Here is a 21623-nt window from a genome sequence, read left to right on the forward strand (position 1 = left end):
AAAGGGCTCGACAGCCATCACACCAAAGGTACTGGTCCTCCCTGAACATACCCTGATCAAAATATATCAGACAAGAAAGCCAAATACTGAAAAATAATTCTTCCACAGTACTTTTAATAACTGTGGAAGCTTTATGATTTCCGATTGGATATGTATGTACATATCTGGCAAAGATACTACTAGACTATGACTTACGTTCTTACTGTCTCCTTCTAGCATGAAAAATTCAATGCAAAGAAGTTCCAGATAGTGCTTGTCCTCCTCTTGTACGTTGCACAAATTGATAGTACTTTTCTTCACAAAAAGCATAAAGTCTCACAATTCTGAGTGATAGCTACAAGCATTTTGGGTTGATAAAATGATCTATCTGAAGTCATTATAGAGAGCTTTCAGGGGCATAGGGTGATTTGCTCTGGAAAGCACTAACTGCTTCTTGATAGCATGTATGAAAGCAGTAATAATCTGATACACTACCTTCATGTGCAACTCTAACTTCTGCCGTAGTCTCAGTAGTAGAATACTTTTTGAGAGCTGGAATTTAAGGCTTTTAGAATTGCCATCTCTCTTCTAATCTTGCGTTACTTCTTATAGTTCTTTATCAGCCATGTGCTGATAACACCAATCATCTACAAACTGAAGAAGGCAGAAAGGGTTAGTTTTATGACACCTAGGGCAGTGGACAGAGTGTTGGGCCTGGAGTCAGGAAGGCATGAGTTCAAATTTGCCTTCAGACACTTATTGGCCCTTTGATTTTGGGCAAGTCACTTCACCTCTGTCTGCTTGAGTTTCCCCATCTGTGAAATGGATAGTAGTAGCACCTATGTCGCAGGGTTGTTGTGAAGATCAAATGAAATATTTATAAAGTGCTTCGCATGGTGCCTGACATGTAGTGGGAGCTCTATAAATGCTTATTCCCTTCCCTTCATTCCCTAATGGAAGTGTTCACATACATGGGTGGCATGCTATCTGTTGGGAATTCTAAACTCTCAACTACACTTGTTTGTCTTTATTCTTCTCAATTTAGTTATCACAGGTAGTTTTCATGTCTTCTTAGTCTGGCTTTGGTGTAACTGCCTTTGAGATAGAGCATCAGCATCCATATCGTCTGGGCCAGTAGCATAAAATGAATTAATGACTTGCTAATGCTTCTGCCTGTCTCTAGCAAACAGCATTTAATTTGTCAATGAAGCATTGTCAGTCCACACTTGAAATTTAGTTACACGTTATATTTTAATTTCTTGGTAATAGCCCAGTTCAAAGCTAAGACCTCTACTTTCTGTATGGAATAGCAAGTCTCACTGTCACCCAATTATTTTTTTGACAAAAGCGATAGTTTTCTGATGACCATCATCCTTTTGGTATAAGACTGCTACTGAGCTTTCTAAGCCAGCATCCTTGTGCAGAAGAAAAGGCTTAGGATTTGACTAGATGTGGTGCATGTGTGAAACTATTGGTCAGATTGCTAAAAGTTCACATTTATCTGTTCAAAAAAATTTCCAAATGACTTCTAAGTGTTGTTAGTATGTTGACTTTTCATACCCTTCTGTTTTTGGTTCTCTTTATTTTTATATCCATAAGTAAGATCATTCAAAGTTTTAACAACAGAAGCATAATTCTTTACAAATTTAGGATAGTAGCTTTTCAGTTTTTGAAAAGTTATCCTGTCTCATTGATTTTGGATATTACCACGTAAGAAGTGCTTCTCTTTTCTCTGGATCTGTCTAACTTCTTGCCTTATGATAATATATGGCAGACAAGAAGGGGGCGGAGCCAACATGGCAGAGTAATAGCATGGACTTGCTGGTGCTATCTCCCCAAACACAGCCAAATACCTGTAAAAAATGACTCTAAACCAATTCTGGAGCTGCAGGACCCACAGAATGAGAGTCTGGAGGTTGCCGGGAAGTATCTGTTGCTCTCTGCAGGGAGCAGAGGGCAGTCCAGTGTGGGCTACTTTGCATAGACAGGACCTGAGTAGGCCTGGGGGGGGACTGGATCTCAGGCACCTGGTTTCCAGACTTTATGACCCTAAAATTCCAAGGACAAATTGGAAGACAGTGGAAGGAACCTGTGGGACCTGTGTGAGAGAGCAGAGTGGTTGGGCCCCAGAGTGGGGCAGGGGTGGAGGATCTTGTGGCAGCAGCCTATCAAGAAACTGAAGAACCCAGTGTTGAATTCTTGATACACAAAGACTACTTCTTAAAGAGGCCTATTCACTCAGTGGGCGTGTTACCTTCCTCGAGGTGAGTAGGTCAAAAGGCCTAGCCTGAATAGGCCAAGGTCTCCCAGTGCATCCTGAGTCATCTCCAGTCATCCTGATGAATATCTGCTCACGGGATTCAGATGGCTCTGGAGGAGAAGTGAGGCTGATGGATGACCTTGCACAGCCCTCCCTCACTCAAAACAAAGTCAAGTGCAAGTCATGTCATCATTTCTCTGATGTTGTGGTCTTCTTTGGCAACGAAGGATGAACACAACAACAACAATCTTGTAGTGATTAAATTTTTTCTGGGAATGGTGAAAATAAAGGCTATAATTTTTTGCTTTTGTCCTTTTTCTCGTTTTTCAACATGGACAGCTCATTTGCATAGATGAGTTTGAAGTTGTAACTGTTTTCTTACCTTACCTTCTAATTTAATATTGATTTTTGACCTTTGCTCTAAATAGACCATAGAATGATTTTGACTAATTTTTATTTTACTGTTGCATCAGTAACTAGTTATTTATTGTCTGTTAAGATAGTTCTGCTTTTTTGTGATGTTGCCCAATACTTCAAAAATGTGGTATCCTCCAAATCTATTCTTATTTAAAACATTATACGTAGATATAGATATGTGTGTGTGTGTGTGTGTGTGTGTGTGTGTGTGTGTGTGTGTGTGTGAAACTTCTCTGTTGTCTTTTGGTCTTTTTAGTTTCTTTTGTTAAAGAAAGTTAATGAATGCATTAGAGTTTGTGCATCCTAATGAAAAGTGTTGTGTTCAAAGTGGTCTCTTTATGACCCTACATATACAAAAATATTTTTAGCAGCTCTTTTTGTGGTGGCAAAGAATTGGAAACTGAGGGGATGCCCATCAATTGGGGGAATGGCCAAACAACTTGTGGTATATGAACGTAATAGAATATTTTGTGCTAAAAGAAATGATGAGCAGGGTGCTTTTAGAAAAACCTGGAAAGACTTACATGAACTGATGCAAACTGAAGTAAGCAGAACCAGGAGAACACTGTATGCAGTAACAGCAATATTATCTGATATTCAGCTATGTATGACTTAGCTCTTCTCAGAGTACGGTGATCCAAGACAATTCCAAAGGACTCATGATGGAAAATGCTGTCCACATCCAGAGAAATAACTGATGAAGTCTAAATGCAGACTGAAGCACACTGTTTTCACTCTTACTTTTTTTGTGCTATTTTTTTCTTTTGGGCCACTTCATCTTGTGCAACATGACTGAGAAAGAAATATGTTTGACATGATTGCACATGTATAACCTGTATCAAATTGCTTACTGTTTTAGGGAGGGGGGAATAAGGGAGCAAGGGAGCAAATTTGAAACTCAAATTTTTTAAAAAATGAACGTTAAAAATTATCTTTACATGTAATTAGAAAAAATCCTAAAATGCTCTCTTTATGAGATTGTTTTCAGAGCCTGGTAAGTTGTTTGAAGTATCCTCTGAAGACAATTCCAAAGAAATTCCAAAATATTGTACGTAGTAGCAACAGTATTTATTATAATGATAATCAACTGTGAAAAACTTAGCTACTCTGATCAAGACAGTGATCCAAGACCGTTCAAAGGACCTATGATGAAAAATGCTACCCACCTCCAGCAAAAGAGCTGATGAACTGAGTGCAAAATGTAGCATACTTTCTTCACTTTCTTTTTTGCTTTTTGTATGTGTATATTTTCTTTTGCATTATGGCTAATATTGCAAATGGAAATATGTTTTGCGTGATTTCATATGAATTGCTGCCATATTGCTTACCTTCTCAAGAAGTAGGGAAGGGTTGAGAGGGAGAGAATGCGGAACTCCAAATTTTTTAAAAAAGAATGTTAAAATTTTTAAAAAATATAATTGGAAAATACTTTATGAAATATATTTACATGCATATCTATCCATCTATTTGTCTATCTATCTGTCTATCTATCCATCCATCCATCCATCCATCCTTCGTATTTTGATTCTGGAAATGACCAAATGTCATCTAGAACCAAATTTACAAAAAAATCTTAAGTGACTAAGATAGACTATGCCGTCTTTGGTACAAGGCCAGGTGAAGCTTTAAAACTATGAAGGCTGCTTTTCTTGAATGGCTCATGAACTGATTTTAAGTGGACTCAATTATAAAAGACTGTTGTAAACAATGTAATGTAAGTATTCCATGTATCATTGTACAATCATTTATATGTATGAGTCCACCATATCTGGTATCCCCTTATCTATTGTTCAGTTGACCCTATAGTAGAACATTTATTTTCTGCAGAGATTCAGGTTCCACCTGGAACCAAGAAAACGGTGTTGAGGTTATATTTGATATCAGTTTAGAAGAGACTAATTACACTAGATTCTTAAACAATATTAATAAATATACTTGTTTTTCCCTGGGAGAAATGACACTTGAAATCTTATCATCCCTATTGTGTTGCTTTTTTAATCAGATGAAGATGAGGATGGTGATCGAATTACTGTAAGAAGTGACGAAGAAATGAAGGCCATGCTGTCATATGTAGGTATATTATGCATAAGAAACATTTTTTAAAATGTTAATGTAATTGAGATCATTGTTATTCTGGCCTTCTAAGATATTAAATCTAGATAAAGTATGGCGTTTATGACATTTCCCTATGTAATATGTAACGTCTGAAATTTTTACATGAGAGTTAAGGGCATGCATAACACTTTTCAAAAGAGTTGTACACTTACTGATCATATCATGAACATTAAGAATAATGCATCTTAATGACTTTTGCATTAGGTATAGTGCAGACTAAATGGACTATCAATTTCCTGTATTTTTTATGCAGTACTTAAAGTAACGGCTCATTAAAAATGAACCCCTGGGCTCTAAAAAATTTTTCAAAATCTACTTTCAACTGGGGATCTCTTTTACCCTTCCAGCAGACTACAGTCATATTGTTGCTGCAGGCTTAATATAGATACATCATTTAAAGATGTGCTTTCTGTTATTTTTATGCCTCACATGCCAGAGAGAAAGAAAGATAGAATCCATTGTTGCTTATTGAAGAAATGTGACTGACTATATCTGGAAATTACTTATCCTTTTTATTTTGAATGTCACTGAAAATTTGCATTACCGTTTGTGTTTGACTGAAGTGGATGAGTAAGATGAATGGATATATTATTAAAAATCTAGGACTTACACTTGAAAAATTCAAATTTTCTTGCCTGAGCCCTGATTTGAGATAACCATCCAAGTTTGCACAGTGTGGTCTAGTAGAAGGTGTACAGGAATGAGAATTATCAGATTTGAATTATACTTATGCCTCAGTCTTACCTTAGACAGTTCCTTAATCTTTGTGTCTCAATTTCCTCATTTGTCAGTTGAGAATAGTAATTTTATATTACCTACCTCATGGGTTTATTTTAAGGACAAGATGAATCATAGGATTTTAGAGCTTGGAGGGACCTTTGAAATCATCTTGTCAAATCCTTCATTTTACAGATAAAGAAACAAATGGCCAAACCATTGAAAAGTTTGAATATTTAATACAGGATATGAAACTAGAACTCGAATGTCCCAAGTCCTTGTCTTTGTTCTTTCTGTGACGCCCGCACATGTGGATGCACTGTGACAAATTAAAAGCCCTGTACCAATGTGAGGAGCTGTAATCCTGGTGACAGCGTTTTCTCCTAGAGCTCTCTCATTGGCCAGTGGTAAGGTGATGTTATTTTGGTGGAGGCTCAACTAAAAATGCCAGATTACTTTGTTGTAATATAAGATATCAGGAAAGGTTCCTCCAAAATGTTTATAACAAGAGAGATGACATGATTAACAGAGCTTTGGAAAAGTCAATTTTCCATTGACTTCCCCTTAGCTTCAGTGGAAGTCTTTGTGCATTGAGGGTTCAAGCCAGGGTTCTTCAGTTTCTTGACAGGCAAAAAGCAGGACTGTGAAGGTTCTGTCTCTGATTTTAATGCACTGAGTTAACTCTTCAAAACGTTTAACAGCTTTTAAGAGAGTAAAGTACAAGCAACACATAATTGAAAGGTGTGATTTTCTCCTATTCCATTATTTACCTCAGTGCTTGTTGTCTGTGGTAGAACGACACAGGTAGACAGATTTTCATAATGCAACTGGAAAGATTTGCTTAAGGGACATTGATTTGTATGATCATATTGATTATTTGTCAGCATTAGTGTTTACCTATAAACTCTCTGTGTTTGTCTCATATCCATCCCTATCATGTCTGTTTTGTTATACTCATGAACGCTTCCTTCTTTAGCTTCCTGACCAGTTTCTAATTGTTTCCTTGTTCTAGAATAACATTGTACCCTGCAATTATCCGTATTCCTGAAGGTACTTGAGCTCTAAAGGAACTGGTTTTTACCTTTCCTAAAGAGAATACTCCATTTTAGGGCAAGGAAAGAGAATTTTTTTCCTTTTGTGATTCTTAATGAGAGTGGAAAAGCATAGTTTGACTCTTTTTCTCTCTACTCATATACCATTTCTTTAATTTGGAGAAAAATTTGAATATTTGAACAAAAGTAAAAAAACAAAAAGTAATTTCTTTCCTAGAGAGTGTAGTCAGTTTCTCATTTGGTTTAACCTGGCATTTGTTCAGGTGATTGGGTTTTCATTGAAAGATTCTGGTGGTAGTCATTTGGAACTCTAAACAGTGAGGGATTAGGGAAGATTGTGGCCTTGGCCATACAATAGCCACACAGTGAGTGGCACTGAGACTTGTTTTTTTAATACTACGTATGTCCACTGGCATGCTTTAATGACAAGAATTGGAATCATAAGATAAAAGAGTTAATGATAGTTTTTACAGTTCTTTTCAGATCTGATTTTTCTTAAAGATATTTTGTTAACAAATTTATAGCCACTCTATTTTTTAAAACCCTCATAAAACTCCTTAGTTATTTTTAAGAATCCACCATTAAGGAAGGTCAGTGAAAGAATCATAGCAGTAATCATTTCCATTTCACTAGTGCTGTGAGCATGACACAGAACACCTGGGAAGTGAGCGGCTCAGGGTTGTTATCCCGTCTGCCAAATCGGAGGTTCAAGGGATTGCCAGGCCGGAGCCAGTGTTGGAGCTGAAACAAGAACTCCAGGCTTACCTCTAAGATCCTTCTGCTCTACCCCGTCACAAATGGTAGATTCCTTTCTTTGGTCAAGCCGTAGTTGAAGCCAGTAGTGATTGGATATGGTGGAAAGTGTGTAGGACATGGACTGAAAAGATCTGCTGTTCTGGTCTCCTACTTGTTGTATGAGGCTGTGGGCTATCAGCCTCCTAGAGCTTCCATTGCCCATAATGTTGGTATGACACAAGTCACAAGTTTGTGGTGAGGAGGGACTTCATAAACTGAAAGTTGCTGCATAGATGTGAGTCAGTGTTATTGACTGAAAAGGTTTGGAGTTGGTCTAGCCAGAACTTCACAGTAAAGAAGAAAATGTTTTACATTTCTCGAGACTTTATAGTGAATGAGTTGAAACTTGGAACAGTATCCCACACTTGCTTAAATGAAACTGTTTTCTGGCTACAGGCAGCACAAACATACGTTTTTATCAGTAATATAAACAGATTTTTGTATTGGAACTGAAAATGTTGCCTTTTTAATTGAAAACTTATCAATTATTTAAATTGCTAGAAGCCTTGGGCTGTTAATTTTATGCATGCTGTAATAATGTTGTACAGTGCTATTTGATCCATGTGACACGCTGAATATTATTATATTGTCTAAGGGTTTTGCCATGAAAATGGGTTGTTGTATAATGTTAAATAATAACCAACATATTAAACCAAAGTCTGTTATCACACATTAGTATCATTTTATGTAAGTTATTTAGAATTTGTTTTGTTTTTTTCATTAGATATATTTTTAAGAGATAATGAGAAGAAAACAAAGCTATAATAAATTGTCTTTTAAGAAAATGTAAAGTAATTTTGTCTCCAAGGAGATATTTAATGTCTTGAAAGAATTCAGCAGCCAAGTGTTATTACAGCACTATTGTGATAGCTATGTGCGTTTTGTTATGAGTTTGTGTTAATCAACAATCTGTTTTTATAGCGTAGTTTCTTGTAAGTTACTGTTGTTAGAATATTCCACTACTGGGATCATGGCTTTCCCTCTGACACTATTGCATCTTTTTAATTCCTTCATAAAGTATTTTTTAATTAGAATTTGAAATGCTTTATTAGAAAAAAAATTATATAGCACCTAAATATTCTGAAAACTAAATACCTGATCATTGCTAATTATTTAAGGAGTACAGTTAATTATTTCTTTAATGTAGTTTTTAATTTGTTTTGTTTTGTTTTTTCCCCTTTCTTCTGGAAATCCGTAGCACAACAGCTTTTCTGCTTTCATCTTTTTTGTTTTTAACATTTGGACAACAATGACTTAATTTTCATGGGGCCATTGGCTCCTTTATTGGTTTATAAGACATTGTCCATCATTTTGGCATATGATTAGAGAAGACAGGATGTTTTAGTGTTGACCTCTGCTTTTAGTTAAACCTTCCATTAAGAGTTGAGACATCCAACTGTTTGTCTTTCTGTTTTGTGTATTGTTTCCCATTCTGTTCTCTTCAGTATCTTGTCAGATGAAGGATTTATTGTTTTTGGAAAGTGTATGAGAGTAGAACAGCAGACTTAGCGAAAAGAGCCCCAGTGTGGTCCCCGTTCTGCTTCCTGTTATGACCAGTGTGGGATTTCAGGGAAAGATGAAACTCATTTCTTTAGTGTTGTTTGACCGTTGGCATTTTAAAGATTTATATTTGATTAGCTTTAATATAGTATTAATATTCTAGGATATGTATGTATGTATGAATATCCATATCTTACATGCATATGTATTGGGCATTGTACACAGAGGAAGTATTTCTACAAAACGGATTTTTTTGTTGTTATTTTTCAGTCCTCTCTGACTCTGTGACCCCATTTGGGGTTTTCTTGGCAAAGATAATGGCATGATTTGTCATTTTTTTCTCCAGCTTATTTTATCAATGAGAAAACTGAGGCAAACAGGGCTAAGTGACTTGCCCAGGGTCACACAGCCAGTAAGTGTCTAAGGTCAAATTTGAACTCAGGAAGATGGTTCCTTCCTAACTCTAGGCCTGTCTACTCTATCCTAACTTACATATGCATGTAAGATATGGATATTCATACATACATACATATCCTAGAATATTAATACTATATTAAAGCTAATCAAATATAAACTGCCCCAGATAAAAAATAGAATACAAATATTAGAGCTTGAAAAAGACCTTATTAAGATATTTCCTTTAATCTGTTTAATAACCATCTGTCAGCTTTTCTGTTTCCTTCTATTCTGTTGGTATAGGGAAAAGTTGAAAAAACAGTTCACAGCTGAATTCCCCCTTGCCATTCTTTGAGCTTTACTGTATTACCTGGTGTTTGTCTGAGACTAAGCACCTGAAATAAACTTAGTCTTCAGTTTTATTATTATTTTTAATAATGATGATAATAATAAAGATGTTATGTTTGTATATCTCCTTAAGGGTTACATAGGGTTTCCCAAAACAGTTCTGGGAGCTTGCAGCAATGCATTTTTATTTTACAGATGAGAAAGCTGAGGTCAGGAGATGAAGAATTGTGAGCATCACAGCCCAGGTTTAAGCCCAGGAGTCTGTAAACTGAGCCTCACTGCATTTTCCACTGTATCATTTTGACTCAACCCTAACTCAAACACTTTGATCCTTCCACTCTACTTCATTGCCACTGGATATTATGGTGGACAATATATTCTATTATGGTTTTTTTCTTTGTTTTAAAGATAGGAAGATGCCATTTCTGTGTAATTTATTCTGGTAACATTAATTAATCTTATAATAAAAACCCTCCCTTATGCTCTCTGACAATAGACATTGTTACAAGAAGTAGAAAAGTGAAAATAGAGGAAACTAGTAAACTGACTAGAAATTTGTCTTCCTTTGTCAGCAACAATAAGAATAGATGGCATTTATAAACTATGTTAACTAACAGCCTCGTATACCATTTTACACTTTACAGTACTTTGTACGTGACTCATTTGAAAGAAGAATAATCTGCTGCAAGACATTGAGCAAAGACACTGGTCTTTATGGGTGGTCCTCATCCTAGGCAAGCAAAATAGTTTTGTTTTTTTTTTTTGTAAAAATAAATATTTCTCTCTGTGTTAACTTGGCATCTATATAAATATAAAGAATTGTTATTATTCTACTAGGAATCACCTCCAAATGCATTAAACACAAGCCTTGGTATTGAGATCTCTTTTATGGAATTGCTTCAGGGGAACTCAAGAAGGTGCTGAGCATTCATTGGCAGCTTGTATGGGCATCCCAGGCTGCTGTTCAGGGCAAATTTCACAGCGGATAACAGGAATATTTACAACCCATTACTGAAAAAATGATTGCAGATTATGGCCGTGGCAGTAAAAGGGTTAGTACTCAGTAAATTAGCATTATAGGAAAAGTTAAGGAATCCAGGGGAAAAAAAGTGTAAGTGAGGGGTAAATATACATTGTAATATACTGTGTCTGATATTTTTTGCTCATTTATACATAAACTCCTTTGTTTTTACATAGCTGCTGAGCAGTAACTTCATCAAGGCAGTATTTGAACTGGTCGTATAAAGCAATCTTTTTACAGTGAAATGCTTCCTTTGGCTGGCTGTCTACATGGGCAGATATTCCTTTGTCTTTTCTTTTTTTCCTCACTTACTTAAGTAGCAGCTTCCCTGAAGCTAGTATTTTAAATAATGTAGTTTTTTCTCTGACTTCAGAAGTTAAGCAAAATTTCTACACTCCAGAAACCAGGTGAAGGGTCAGTGTAGACATTCCCCCAAGCTAAATATGTTGATTCTTTAGGCTTTGGCTGAGTGAATCCTATGAATTATCAGCTGATATGACAAGTTTAAACTTTTTTTTTATCAGTATGTATTGCTTTAAACCCATCCAGCTGGAATTCCATTTGCTGTTGTGTTACCTTGTCCTCCAACTGGAGTTTGCTACCTTTAGTTTTGCCATTTAAAGCGAATAGTGTCATCATTAAACTTCACCAACTTTTTGTTTCCAAATAATTAACCAGTATGTTTATTTGATGTCTGTAAACAGACTCCAAAGCTGTTTCTTGTCGACCTTTTCATTAGAACACTCTTTGCCCTGATTTGCTTCCTTATCACTGAATCAATTAATCAGTGGTTATATTGTGGACCATTGCTTCATAATCATTTTGGGAAGACAGTATGTAAATTTTAGCAGGGGAGAAAACCCCAGCTTACTGACCAGCCAGTGAAATTTTAGGGCAGTTTTGTGGAAAAGTATGTGAATGTAAGCATGAATTTACCACTGAGGCAGATTGGTTTCATTTGTTGTGTTTTTTTTGTTTTGGGTTTTGTTTTTTTTTTTGATCCCTGGGCCAGTTGTGTGCCTCACAGCAGTTTAATTCAGCAAAGAAAATCCTGTTACTGAAAGATATAAGGGATAATTGAAGGGAGGTATAACTGATGACACAATAAAGTAGTATTGTAATTGAGTTTGTGGGCATCTTTCAGTCTTATAATTGTTGGCTTCTTCAAAAGAAAATCTAATAAATTAACCATGGACTACAAATAGTTGGTTAGTTTATTGATTATTGCTGTAATTACTGACTGAGTTACATATAATGGGGTAGGCTTGCAGTATTGGCAAAGAAGAAATTTTAAAATTTTATCATTGGTGGAGGGAGGGAGTTAATAATTTTTTTCTTTATAACCTGAAATATTGTGCCAATTATGTTGTTAGGTCAAATGAAAGACAGATTTAAGAAACTGACTTATGGTAAATATTAGGGAAACTAATAAAATAAGCTTGATTTTTCTCTTGTCCATAAGTTAGAGATGTGAAACTAGTAATGATACTTTTTATAATTCTTTATGGGCACTAGAAAATACCTTTCTTCTAGAAAGTGAATCATATTCCTTTGCATTTATGTGCATGTTACTTTGTTAATAAGGTTGCCTTAAAAAAAAAAGTGCTGTTATCTCTGGACCAATCAAGCAAAACTTGTAGCCATTTTGGTATCATAGGCCTTCGGGCGGGACTTATTGCATTGGTGGTAGAGTATTTCTGTGGCACTTCTAGTTTCTTTTAGTTTTTCTAGTTCCTTCTAGTACTTCTAGTTTATCCTAGAAGACCAGATAGCAAAAACCACCCAAGTTGAAGAACGTTTCTTGTCCAACAGCTGATGTCCAGGTGGATGATCCAACCATAGAGTTCCTCCATTAGTATGCATATCTTAGACAGGTATTGTAGTGGGAACCTGTAGTGGTCTAAAATGCAGTAGCAAGAAGCCAGCAGTTTCAGTTGCTTTAGGGAGACTGTGCAGTTCTTCTGATGATTCTAAAATTCTCCCTGAAACAAATGCCCAGTTTTTAAAACACCAGTATTCTTCTGGGGATGTTTGCAGATCATGTGATTCCACAGTCTCTAAGGAATTAAAAGTTGAGAATCACAGATCACGAGATCTCTGAATTGTGAAGGATCTCAGAAGCCCTCCAAGCCAACCTGAAACCCAACAATAATTCCTTTTTCCACGTCCTCAACAAGTTGGCCATTTAGCTTTCATTTAAAAACCTCCTGAAGAAGTGCATTCCACTCCTAGATGGCTCTCATTGTTAGGTAGTTTTTTATTTATGTGGAGCGTATTTTTCTTTTTTAAGATTCAAGTTCAATGTAGGAAGAAGTTGCCTAACAATTGAGCCAAAACCTCTTCAATTTACCTTTTCTATGGAGGATTTATGGGAGAAGGTGGATGAGATTTGCACAAAATGGTAAAGCATGGACAGGTTGTGCTTTGGGGGAGGAGGGAACTCAGTAAAATAGCCTTGTAATGGATATGTAGAAAATGCATTTGGGGCCTAGTTACAGAAGATAAGTATTTAATGCAATAAAATCATAAAGTGAATTAATAGCTGAAGTTATTCTTCAGAAGACTTACGACCATAAATTATATACTTCATCTGTCTTTGCCCTGGGAGTAGATAGAATTATGAATTTCCCTTGCACCATCCTTTAGCTTTTTTTAATACTTCCTAAAATTTTTCTTTTCTTTCTTCTTTTACTAAAAATATCTTGGAACCCATACTCTTCTTAATAGCTTATAAAATATAAAAATAAACTGGGCAGTACTCTAGGTTCTCCCAGACTGTAGTATATTTCTCTAGTGTTGTTGCCATAACATTTGCCATAAAAGATTATGTGGCATATTTTTCTTTTAAAAATTACTTCTTATATACTAATATTAGGAAATTGTATGGATTTGATTATCTAGTGTACATTCATTTCCAGGTTGAGCTAAACATCAAAAACCCTCTGAAATAAAACCTTTTCCCTAAAGTTAGAATTCTTTTCCAAGTCAAAAACTAACAACAATTCTAAATAAGAAACGTAGTTGTGAAGTCATAGAGCCATGGTCATAGAAATCTAAATTTAAAAGGAATCTTGGTGATCGTATAGAATAGGAGTTCTTAAACTGGAGTCTTTGAACTTAAAAAATTTTTTCTTGAAAACTTCATATTGGTTTCCTTTTTGATCTTATGTATTTATTTGCTGCATTTGAAATCACTATCATGAAAAGGGCTCCTTGGGTTTATCAGATTGCCAGCCCAGGGGGTCCAGGACACTAAAAAGTTTAAGAATCTCTAATCTATAGGTAAATAGTCAATAAGGTGAATGACCATGTTGGGTGATACTGATTTGGAACTCAAATGAAGTCTGAATGTGAATCATTAATACTTATTTTCTTGTGTATTTCAAACTTATTTTGCATAGAAAGACACATAGTAGACATGAGCACACTGCAACACATTACAGAAGAGGACTTGCACAGTCATGATATAAAGGATGTCATCAGACTAGTGTATGACTAGAAAAAGTGATGGTCCTGTCCTGGAGAAATAGCAAGTGAGGAATGAGTAGTAGACGCCCCATGTTCTCCAAGGATATCCATGAAATGTTGGAAGATCTCGACCTGATTTCTTCCCCTCCTACGCATGTTGAATCCCTTGTAGATTTAGGGAAGGATGAGAACACGAAGGTTGGGCAAACACAGAAGGGTAGTGGTCTGCATCCCTGTAGAATGTCCATACTGATGAGATCACAGATCTCTCCATGTATGGTACTTGTGTTCTGAAGTGCTGACCTTAGAAGAAATGTCACCTGTTTTTACTTAGGCAGTGGGAAATTGTATCATTCTTTTTTTAATATAAGAAGCAGGTACTGAGAAAGTTGGTGCTTTGAAAATCACTGGTGAGAGGGAGAACAGAAAACTAACGTTTGTTTGGTTAGCAGACTTAGAGCCTCTCAGAAATGTACCCAGGAGTACCCATTTAGTGAAGCATCTTAGAGGACGGGTGTTACTGGTTACATTGACTCAGTCAACATAGTTTTACTTCTGTTCTTGTTGCAAAGCGTTCAGCAGACCTAGTTAAAAGTCTATATGGACATACATCGTAATGAAGTAAAAGTATTCCTATGGAGTTTTTCTTCCAGAAACATTTACTTTGTGGAAAGTATTTTTTATTTGTTAAATACTGATACTTTCTTAGTCTGTGTACTTGACTGACTAGTGTTGTGGTTCTTTTTAAAAAATTTACTTAGCTTTTATGTTTCTTGTTCTTCATTAGAAAAAATGTACTTTTAGTGTTCTAGGACCTTCTTAAATGGCAGTTTTCCGTGAAGAAAAAAACATTGTAGTTATTGACTGCATTTGCTATTAGAATTTGAATTAGGTTGATTACAAATCGGAGAGCTGTTAGATAACTCTCAAAACAAAACAAAGCCAAAGAAAACATGTACTTCTTATCCCCTTGCTGAATGTAGCCCTGAGTCTCAAATTAATTAGATTTTGAATAACTCTGCTAAACTTTGTGTCACATCCTTATTAAAATTGTTTAAGAATTTTTTAAGAGTGTCTCAGAGGAATGCTGAAACTAATCTGCAGCCGGTTCAGGAGGTTCCATTAACAAATACAAAACTGGTTAATCTTTACCTGGTTAGCTTATTGATTATTGCCTCAGTTACTGCATGAAGAAAAGAGCACCATGAAACAAATTTAATAACCATTAATACTAACTTTGATTTACTGAAGCATTTTTTTGCGTTGGTAATTTTGTGTGAGTAAATGCTGGAAAAATTTTGGCAGGTGAATAAATTGTACTTAAAATATTTTTTTATATATGATGCTCATGACTCACATAGAAATAGGTGCTCATGTAGGATTATAGATATAGGTTGGAGATCTAGCTAGTGGCTTTGCTAATGTCACTTTGATTGTTCTGGCTAATGGGAATGTCTTGGCAACATGAGTCTTTCTTGTTTGAGATACATTTCTAACCTAGTAATTTAGTATTTGGAATTATTCATGGGTTTAATCATGTTTAAAATGAAATAGGAGCTATTCTTCCTCTCCCTTCCCCTCTTTCTTTAAAATAGAAGGTAGGAGAGAAGGAAACTTCTGGAAAGAGGAGGGAACACAAACAGAAAGAGGGTGACTTGATGCTGGAAAGAAGTAAGGGCAACCTTTGCCGTTTTGTGGTACTTTTAGATACAGAAGAGACAGCCGCAGTGACAGAGCTCCTGGGAACTCTGCTTAGTTTAGTGGCAGTTCAGAAATTGGCTCAGTCTTCTTTGTAAAGGTCATTCTAGCCTGGGGTTTGAAATGGGGTTGAGGATGTATTGTTTCAGGACTAAGAATTTAGTTTGGGAGGACCTTGTTTATGACAAACCTTAATAATTTAATTTATTCAGGTCCATAAAACATATCTCTCCTTTGATTTTAATCAGGAACCCCCAGTAATACAAAGACAATTAAAAGCAGGATTTTAGTGGGAGAAAATCTACATCACATTTGAAAGGGCTTAGTTAAAAAAAATTACATTTAGAAAAAATTAACCAATTACCCATTTAACATCATTAATGTTAACTGTGAGAATAGGTTCGTGTATAAAAAGAGATCTAAATTTCCAGAAATTTTCCAGTGGTATCAGTAGCCTCTATTTTATCAATCATGTGCTAAAGATCTAAAGGGAAAAGACAGAATTTTTATTTATTTGTGAGTTAAATAAATAAAATAAGAAAACCGGCCAATTTCATGCATGCAAGGTTTTATAGTAGGAAAAAATGCATCGCACCTCTTCTGACCCTTTGCATTTGAGGGTGTTTGTTTTCAAACTTGACCCCAAGCACCATTTGCAGACACTTCTACAATTAATTTGTTATATTAAGACGTAAGAAGGTTTTCTTTGCTTCCGTTCCTAGGAATGTGTTGAAGTGGTAACTGAAATTACTTACCTATTGTACATAGCAGTTAATTAAAGGAAAGCATTAAGTGTGGGAGAGCAGCGCTGCTGCTGTCTTGTATCAGTATAAAAAGGCAGTCATTTTTTTGACAGCCACTGATTGGAAAGTTGCTTGCAGCCTTCCAGAAGCAAGGGGTACATGCTGTGGATCAATAACTGGCAAATTTTCCATTAAAAAGAATACCTGAGCAACGTTCCAAATAGCCACTGGCATCTTAATTTTCCATGGAAACCTCAAACACTCAAGTGCCGAGGACAAGTCATTTTCGGACAATTTTTCCAGACTACTTGTTAACAGTTATTGCTGTCCCAAAAGGTTGACGGCCTGCATGATTGATATTTCATTTACTTGTCATCACTGTTTGAGTAATGGCGAATGCTGTATTTCTGTGGTTTTAAGGAACATAGTCTCCTGAAAAACGTTTGCCTTAGTGTATATTCCACGGAGGATGTAGTGCACATTTATACTGTATGTATATAAGTCTTTAGGGTTATGGAATGGGAGAACCGATTTCCTTTACAGTTTGAAGGCCTCTGGAGAGCAGGGTACATTTTTGTAGCCCCCTAGCTATCAAAAATCTACTTTCATTTTATTTTTTATAAAAGTGAAGAGACCTTTAAAGTATTATTTGTGATTTCCTGAGATAATGCAGAAATTTATGATCCTCTGTATTTCTCTACAAAATTCACTTGATTCAATAATTCCACTGTACATAATAATTATTATTTAAGAAGTATGCTGTGCAGAAAAGTACAGCAAAATTATGTGTAGTGAGAACCTTTTTAGGAACTCAACAAAGGATCGCAAAAGAGATATTCACAGATGTTGCAACTAAATGGTAGTCATTTGTCTCCTCATGCCAAAGTATTAGTGTTTGGTTCAGGGAGAGTGCCCTTAGAAGACACCCTCTGAAATTACTTCATCAGCAGTTTTTATCTTTATTTTTCTATTAAGAACATTTTGGGTCATCTGTTAGTAGGAGTGAAGGAACAAAAGCCATCTCTAAGGCCGGTATTCACTTAAACTTTAGTGATTCATGGTAGTACCCTTAACTGCTGAGAGAAGAGGAATAAACTAGTAAAAATTAATATTTATTTAATTTAGTAAGAAATGTTATCGTTATGAAGACTCTGAAACACTCTGAAAGTGTCTTCATTTCCTGTTTCCTCATTGTTATAAGTTTAATGGTGCGTTGAAAGTTGTCCATAACACAGTGTCTACAAGGATAAGGATTCTTTGTTTTGTGCTGGGTTTGAGCATGCTTGCAACTTGGCAGTTGTCCTTTTATGTCGCTTTAATTCCACCTTTCTTGGAACTCTCCCGTTACTTATTAATGGAATGCAGGCTTTATAGTTCAGTTTGGGATTATGTTTTCATTGGAGATATATACGTATACATACAGGCATATGTGTATACCTCTGTAAATGCAAAGAATATTCGTCTCATTGGCCAGTATGTAGAACATAGTCAGAAATGAAGCACTTCCATCTGTATTTGCTAGCCTGGGGCAGGGGTGGTGTGGGAAAGAGATGCTGGAGTACATCAGCATGAAAAACCATTTCTGTTCCTTCTAATAAGTAACACTTTCAAATACTTGCAAAGATTGGATAAAATCTTAATCAACATTTTTACTTTTAACAATGTGTCAGTTTTATCTGGGGTATTATGCTGTATTAAACTTTTGGGCCTAAGCATTCACTGGAGTCATTGTGATGTTCAAATAGGGGGAAAGTATTCTCGAGGCTAGTATGTCTATTAGCAGCTTTAAAAAACTGCTATGAATCAAACACCCGTGAGTGTCCGTTCCAGCGTCCCTGCATTACTACTCAGTAGTCTCTTTTTGTGCTCTCTTTGCAGTACTATTCCACAGTAATGGAACAGCAAGTAAATGGACAGCTAATAGAGCCTCTGCAGATATTTCCAAGAGGTAATGTTGAACAGATTCTAATCAGCAGGGATTATTTCAGTGAACTGTTTCATCAACAGTTATGTTTTCCAAAGGTTTAAATGCACATAACATGAGGTTTAGCTCTTAATTTGAAAAAGCAGAAGTGTTCATTATTGTGGGGATTGCAGGCTGTATTATAGTTATGGCAGAGAAAATATCTAATTTACTGGAGTAAATTAAACTAACTAGATTGTATTTTGTTTTCAAAATGCACATTTCTATACGCTTAGAGAACTCTTAGGGATTTACACATTTTCCAATCCAAGGCAAATGAATAACTTTAATTCTAGTTATTTGTAAATTGTGACTCATGATGATGGCCAGTGAGTGTTATTGAGGGGAATATTTTCAGTCAGTGGGGAAATAAAATGAGCTAACAGTTTTTAAGGGAGAAAAATTGATAGAACACTTAGTGGTTTGTTTTGTTATTTAGAATGTTTCTGTAAGCCATGAGAAGTTACATGCACAGCCATTTAATAGTTAACCTTTTAAAAATGATGTTGGGGCATAAGGGTGAGCCAGTGGTCCATGGAACCAAGTTGTCTTTTTACCTTCTGTGTTGGGCAGTGTCAGTCTTTTACCAGATGGGAATATTTGAAATGTGGAGACTTTCCCTCAGAATTTGGATAATGTTGAAAAGGAAGAGTTTCCTTATGCACATCCATTAATACTTTCCAGTTTATCTGTTGCCTGTCTTGGAATCAGTGTTTCCTAATCGATGATACTGACAAATTTCAACTCTTTAAGTACATCTTCCCAGCATTAAATTAATTAAAACAGTGAAAATTAAACTCATCCTTGTTAATTTGCTTCTGTACAAATAATCATAGAATGAGTTTTCCAGTGAAGCATTCTAGATTTTTATTACTTGTGACTCTGAAGTTTGAACAGGACGGTTAACCTATAGAAATCTTACAATAACAAGGTCTTAAAAGGAAGTTTGCTGACTTGGATGTTCACTTTGATTATTCCCTTTAGAGGTTTGGGAGCCATGGCAACACTGAAGTTTTAGTCTTTCAGACAGACCAATTTTTTTTTTGCCAGCTTGAAAATTTCTATCAGTTCCTTTTCAAGATTAGCAATATCCTAGTTCTTCTGATGCAACAAATATTATTTGTACAATATTATAAAGAATTTAAATACTGCTTTTGAGACATATTAGCTGTGTGACCCTGGGCAAGTCACTTAACCTATCAGTGCCTTGTATACTACATTAAAACTACAAATTACTGAGCAATTGCAGATTTACATTGATAGAGAGGAAGTTTTCTCATCAATCATTGCTCTATACCAATAAAATCGTAACTCCAGGAAAAAATAAAAGCAAATTTAAAAAATCTCTATTTTGGTGATCTTATTTTTTGTTTTTACTAAAAACTTTTCAAGTCCAGCATAATTTCTTTAAGACTTTGAGTCCTGAGGCCTGTTAGTTTATTATAGTCATACTGCCCTAACAACTTTTGGTATCCTTACATATAGTGATAGAAGGTAACTAAAAAGATTATGTGATGTACCCTCTGAACATTCTCTGACCCTGAGGGTTTTTTTTTACTGTTTGTAATTATTAATTTGTTAGTGATAATATCAATGTATTATTGACACACATATTTCACGCTTTAAGGTTTTATATGCTGTTAATTTATTAATCAGTGTCTCCTTCTTTTGAAGGGTTTAAAAGTTAAAGTATAGATCAGGTCAGAAGAATTGGGAAGATTAAGTAAAACAGTTGCTCTAGGTCGGGGGAGCTTCTCCAAAGCACTAGGAATTATCAGCGTCAGTGTCATTCGTTCACTGCTTTGTCCCATGGAATAGCAGCCTGTCGAAGCTAGAAAGGACCTTAAAGATCAGCTAATGTGTTTCCTTATTTTACAGACGAGGAAATGACTTAGCTCAGGCTGAGTGACCTAGCCAGTAAGCATGCAGAGCTGGATGGTGAACTTACTTGTCCGATTCCAAGTCCAGGGTCTTCTCCTACATCGTGAGCTCTCTCATTCCACTGCATTATCTTTAAACACTCAGGCTAGGGGATCAGAAGTCTCCCTGTTACTGAAATTCCTTTGATTTTTTTGTATGCATACATTTCTAGCAGTTTGTAGTGATTGGTTGCTTTTTAAATATAAGTGAGATAGTCAACTAGGATTTGAAAATTTGCAGAATTGAGGTTCAGACATGTCTTCAAAACCTTGGACCCAACAGTAAGAAAAAAATGATTTAGTTCCAGCACATTCAAATGTGCCCTATTTCCCAATATATATAGCTGCTTTGAATACTCGAATAGTGATTTGTGTTTTATGAGGCCCCATTTACAATTAAAATGTGGCTTTAACTATAAGCAAGTGTACAGATTCACTAGATTTTTAACAACTTGGGTTTCTTTGATTATAAGAGGGAATGTTGCTAGAGAGCTGCCCCGTATCAGTGTAAGTCCTGTGTCCAATGTTTCCAGGCTGTGTGACCCTGGCCCAGTCATTTACATTTTCAGTTTGCCTCAGCAGCTAAGACTCCCAGTGGCAGATTGGCATTTCTTGAGGGAATTCTTTGCTGGGAGTTCCTTATCCAAGTAAAATTACAGACCTCATCCAAAAACACAGAACGCTGTGACTTTTGGGTTTGAAAGACTTTTTTTTTTTTTTTTTTTGCATATCCTTTAACTTCTTGATCATAATGGTTTGAGAAGCTATATGAGGAGACATGGACATCCAGTAATTGGAGTTCAAGACTAAAGTCTTTATTATTCATATACATGAAGTGTTTCAGTGGAAGTACTCTAAGTGTTCTTTAGCAGCCATTGATGGGCTGTCAAGGACCTGGCATCCAGTATATGTGTCTACTCTTTTGTTCAAAAGATTTATTTACATGTTAAAGAAACCCAGATCATAATTTATTCAAGAAAAATACTCATTATCAAATGGACTTGTAGTCACATTAATTTGAATGTTCCCTCTAAGAAAGAAATATTTACAAAAAATATTTTATCAGATTATCAGACTGCTGAGAGAATAACCTAGGACATTTACTTATACTGAAATGGGTGAAATGAAAAGAAACCTGATGTTTTTAGTAATTGTTACTTATGACTTCTGATTAATAAATAGTTCTATTTCTTACTGTCAGAGCAGAAGTAAAATACGTGTGCATCTAAGAG

The 21623-nt window shown here is 35.7% G+C and overlaps 1 protein-coding gene across 8 annotated transcripts in view; it reads left to right on the plus strand.

The window, feature by feature from the left end:
- Positions 1-21623, plus strand: part of MAP2K5 (mitogen-activated protein kinase kinase 5) — a 291463-nt gene that overhangs the window by 36134 nt on the left and 233706 nt on the right. For 6 of the 8 annotated variants that reach the window (XM_072614880.1, XM_072614887.1, XM_072614890.1 and 3 more), the window contains 2 exons: positions 4659-4726; positions 18388-18457. In XM_072614880.1, coding sequence (XP_072470981.1) covers positions 4659-4726; positions 18388-18457 — 138 coding nt within the window. Of the gene's footprint in view, positions 1-4658; positions 4727-7255; positions 7341-18387; positions 18458-20350; positions 20457-21623 lie in introns of those variants that run through there. The other 2 variants (XM_072614931.1, XM_072614910.1) reach the window with 2 other exon arrangements.

The sequence above is a fragment of the Notamacropus eugenii genome, chromosome 1 (genome assembly GCF_028372415.1).
Source record: "Notamacropus eugenii isolate mMacEug1 chromosome 1, mMacEug1.pri_v2, whole genome shotgun sequence".
Lineage (NCBI taxonomy): Eukaryota > Metazoa > Chordata > Mammalia > Diprotodontia > Macropodidae > Notamacropus > Notamacropus eugenii.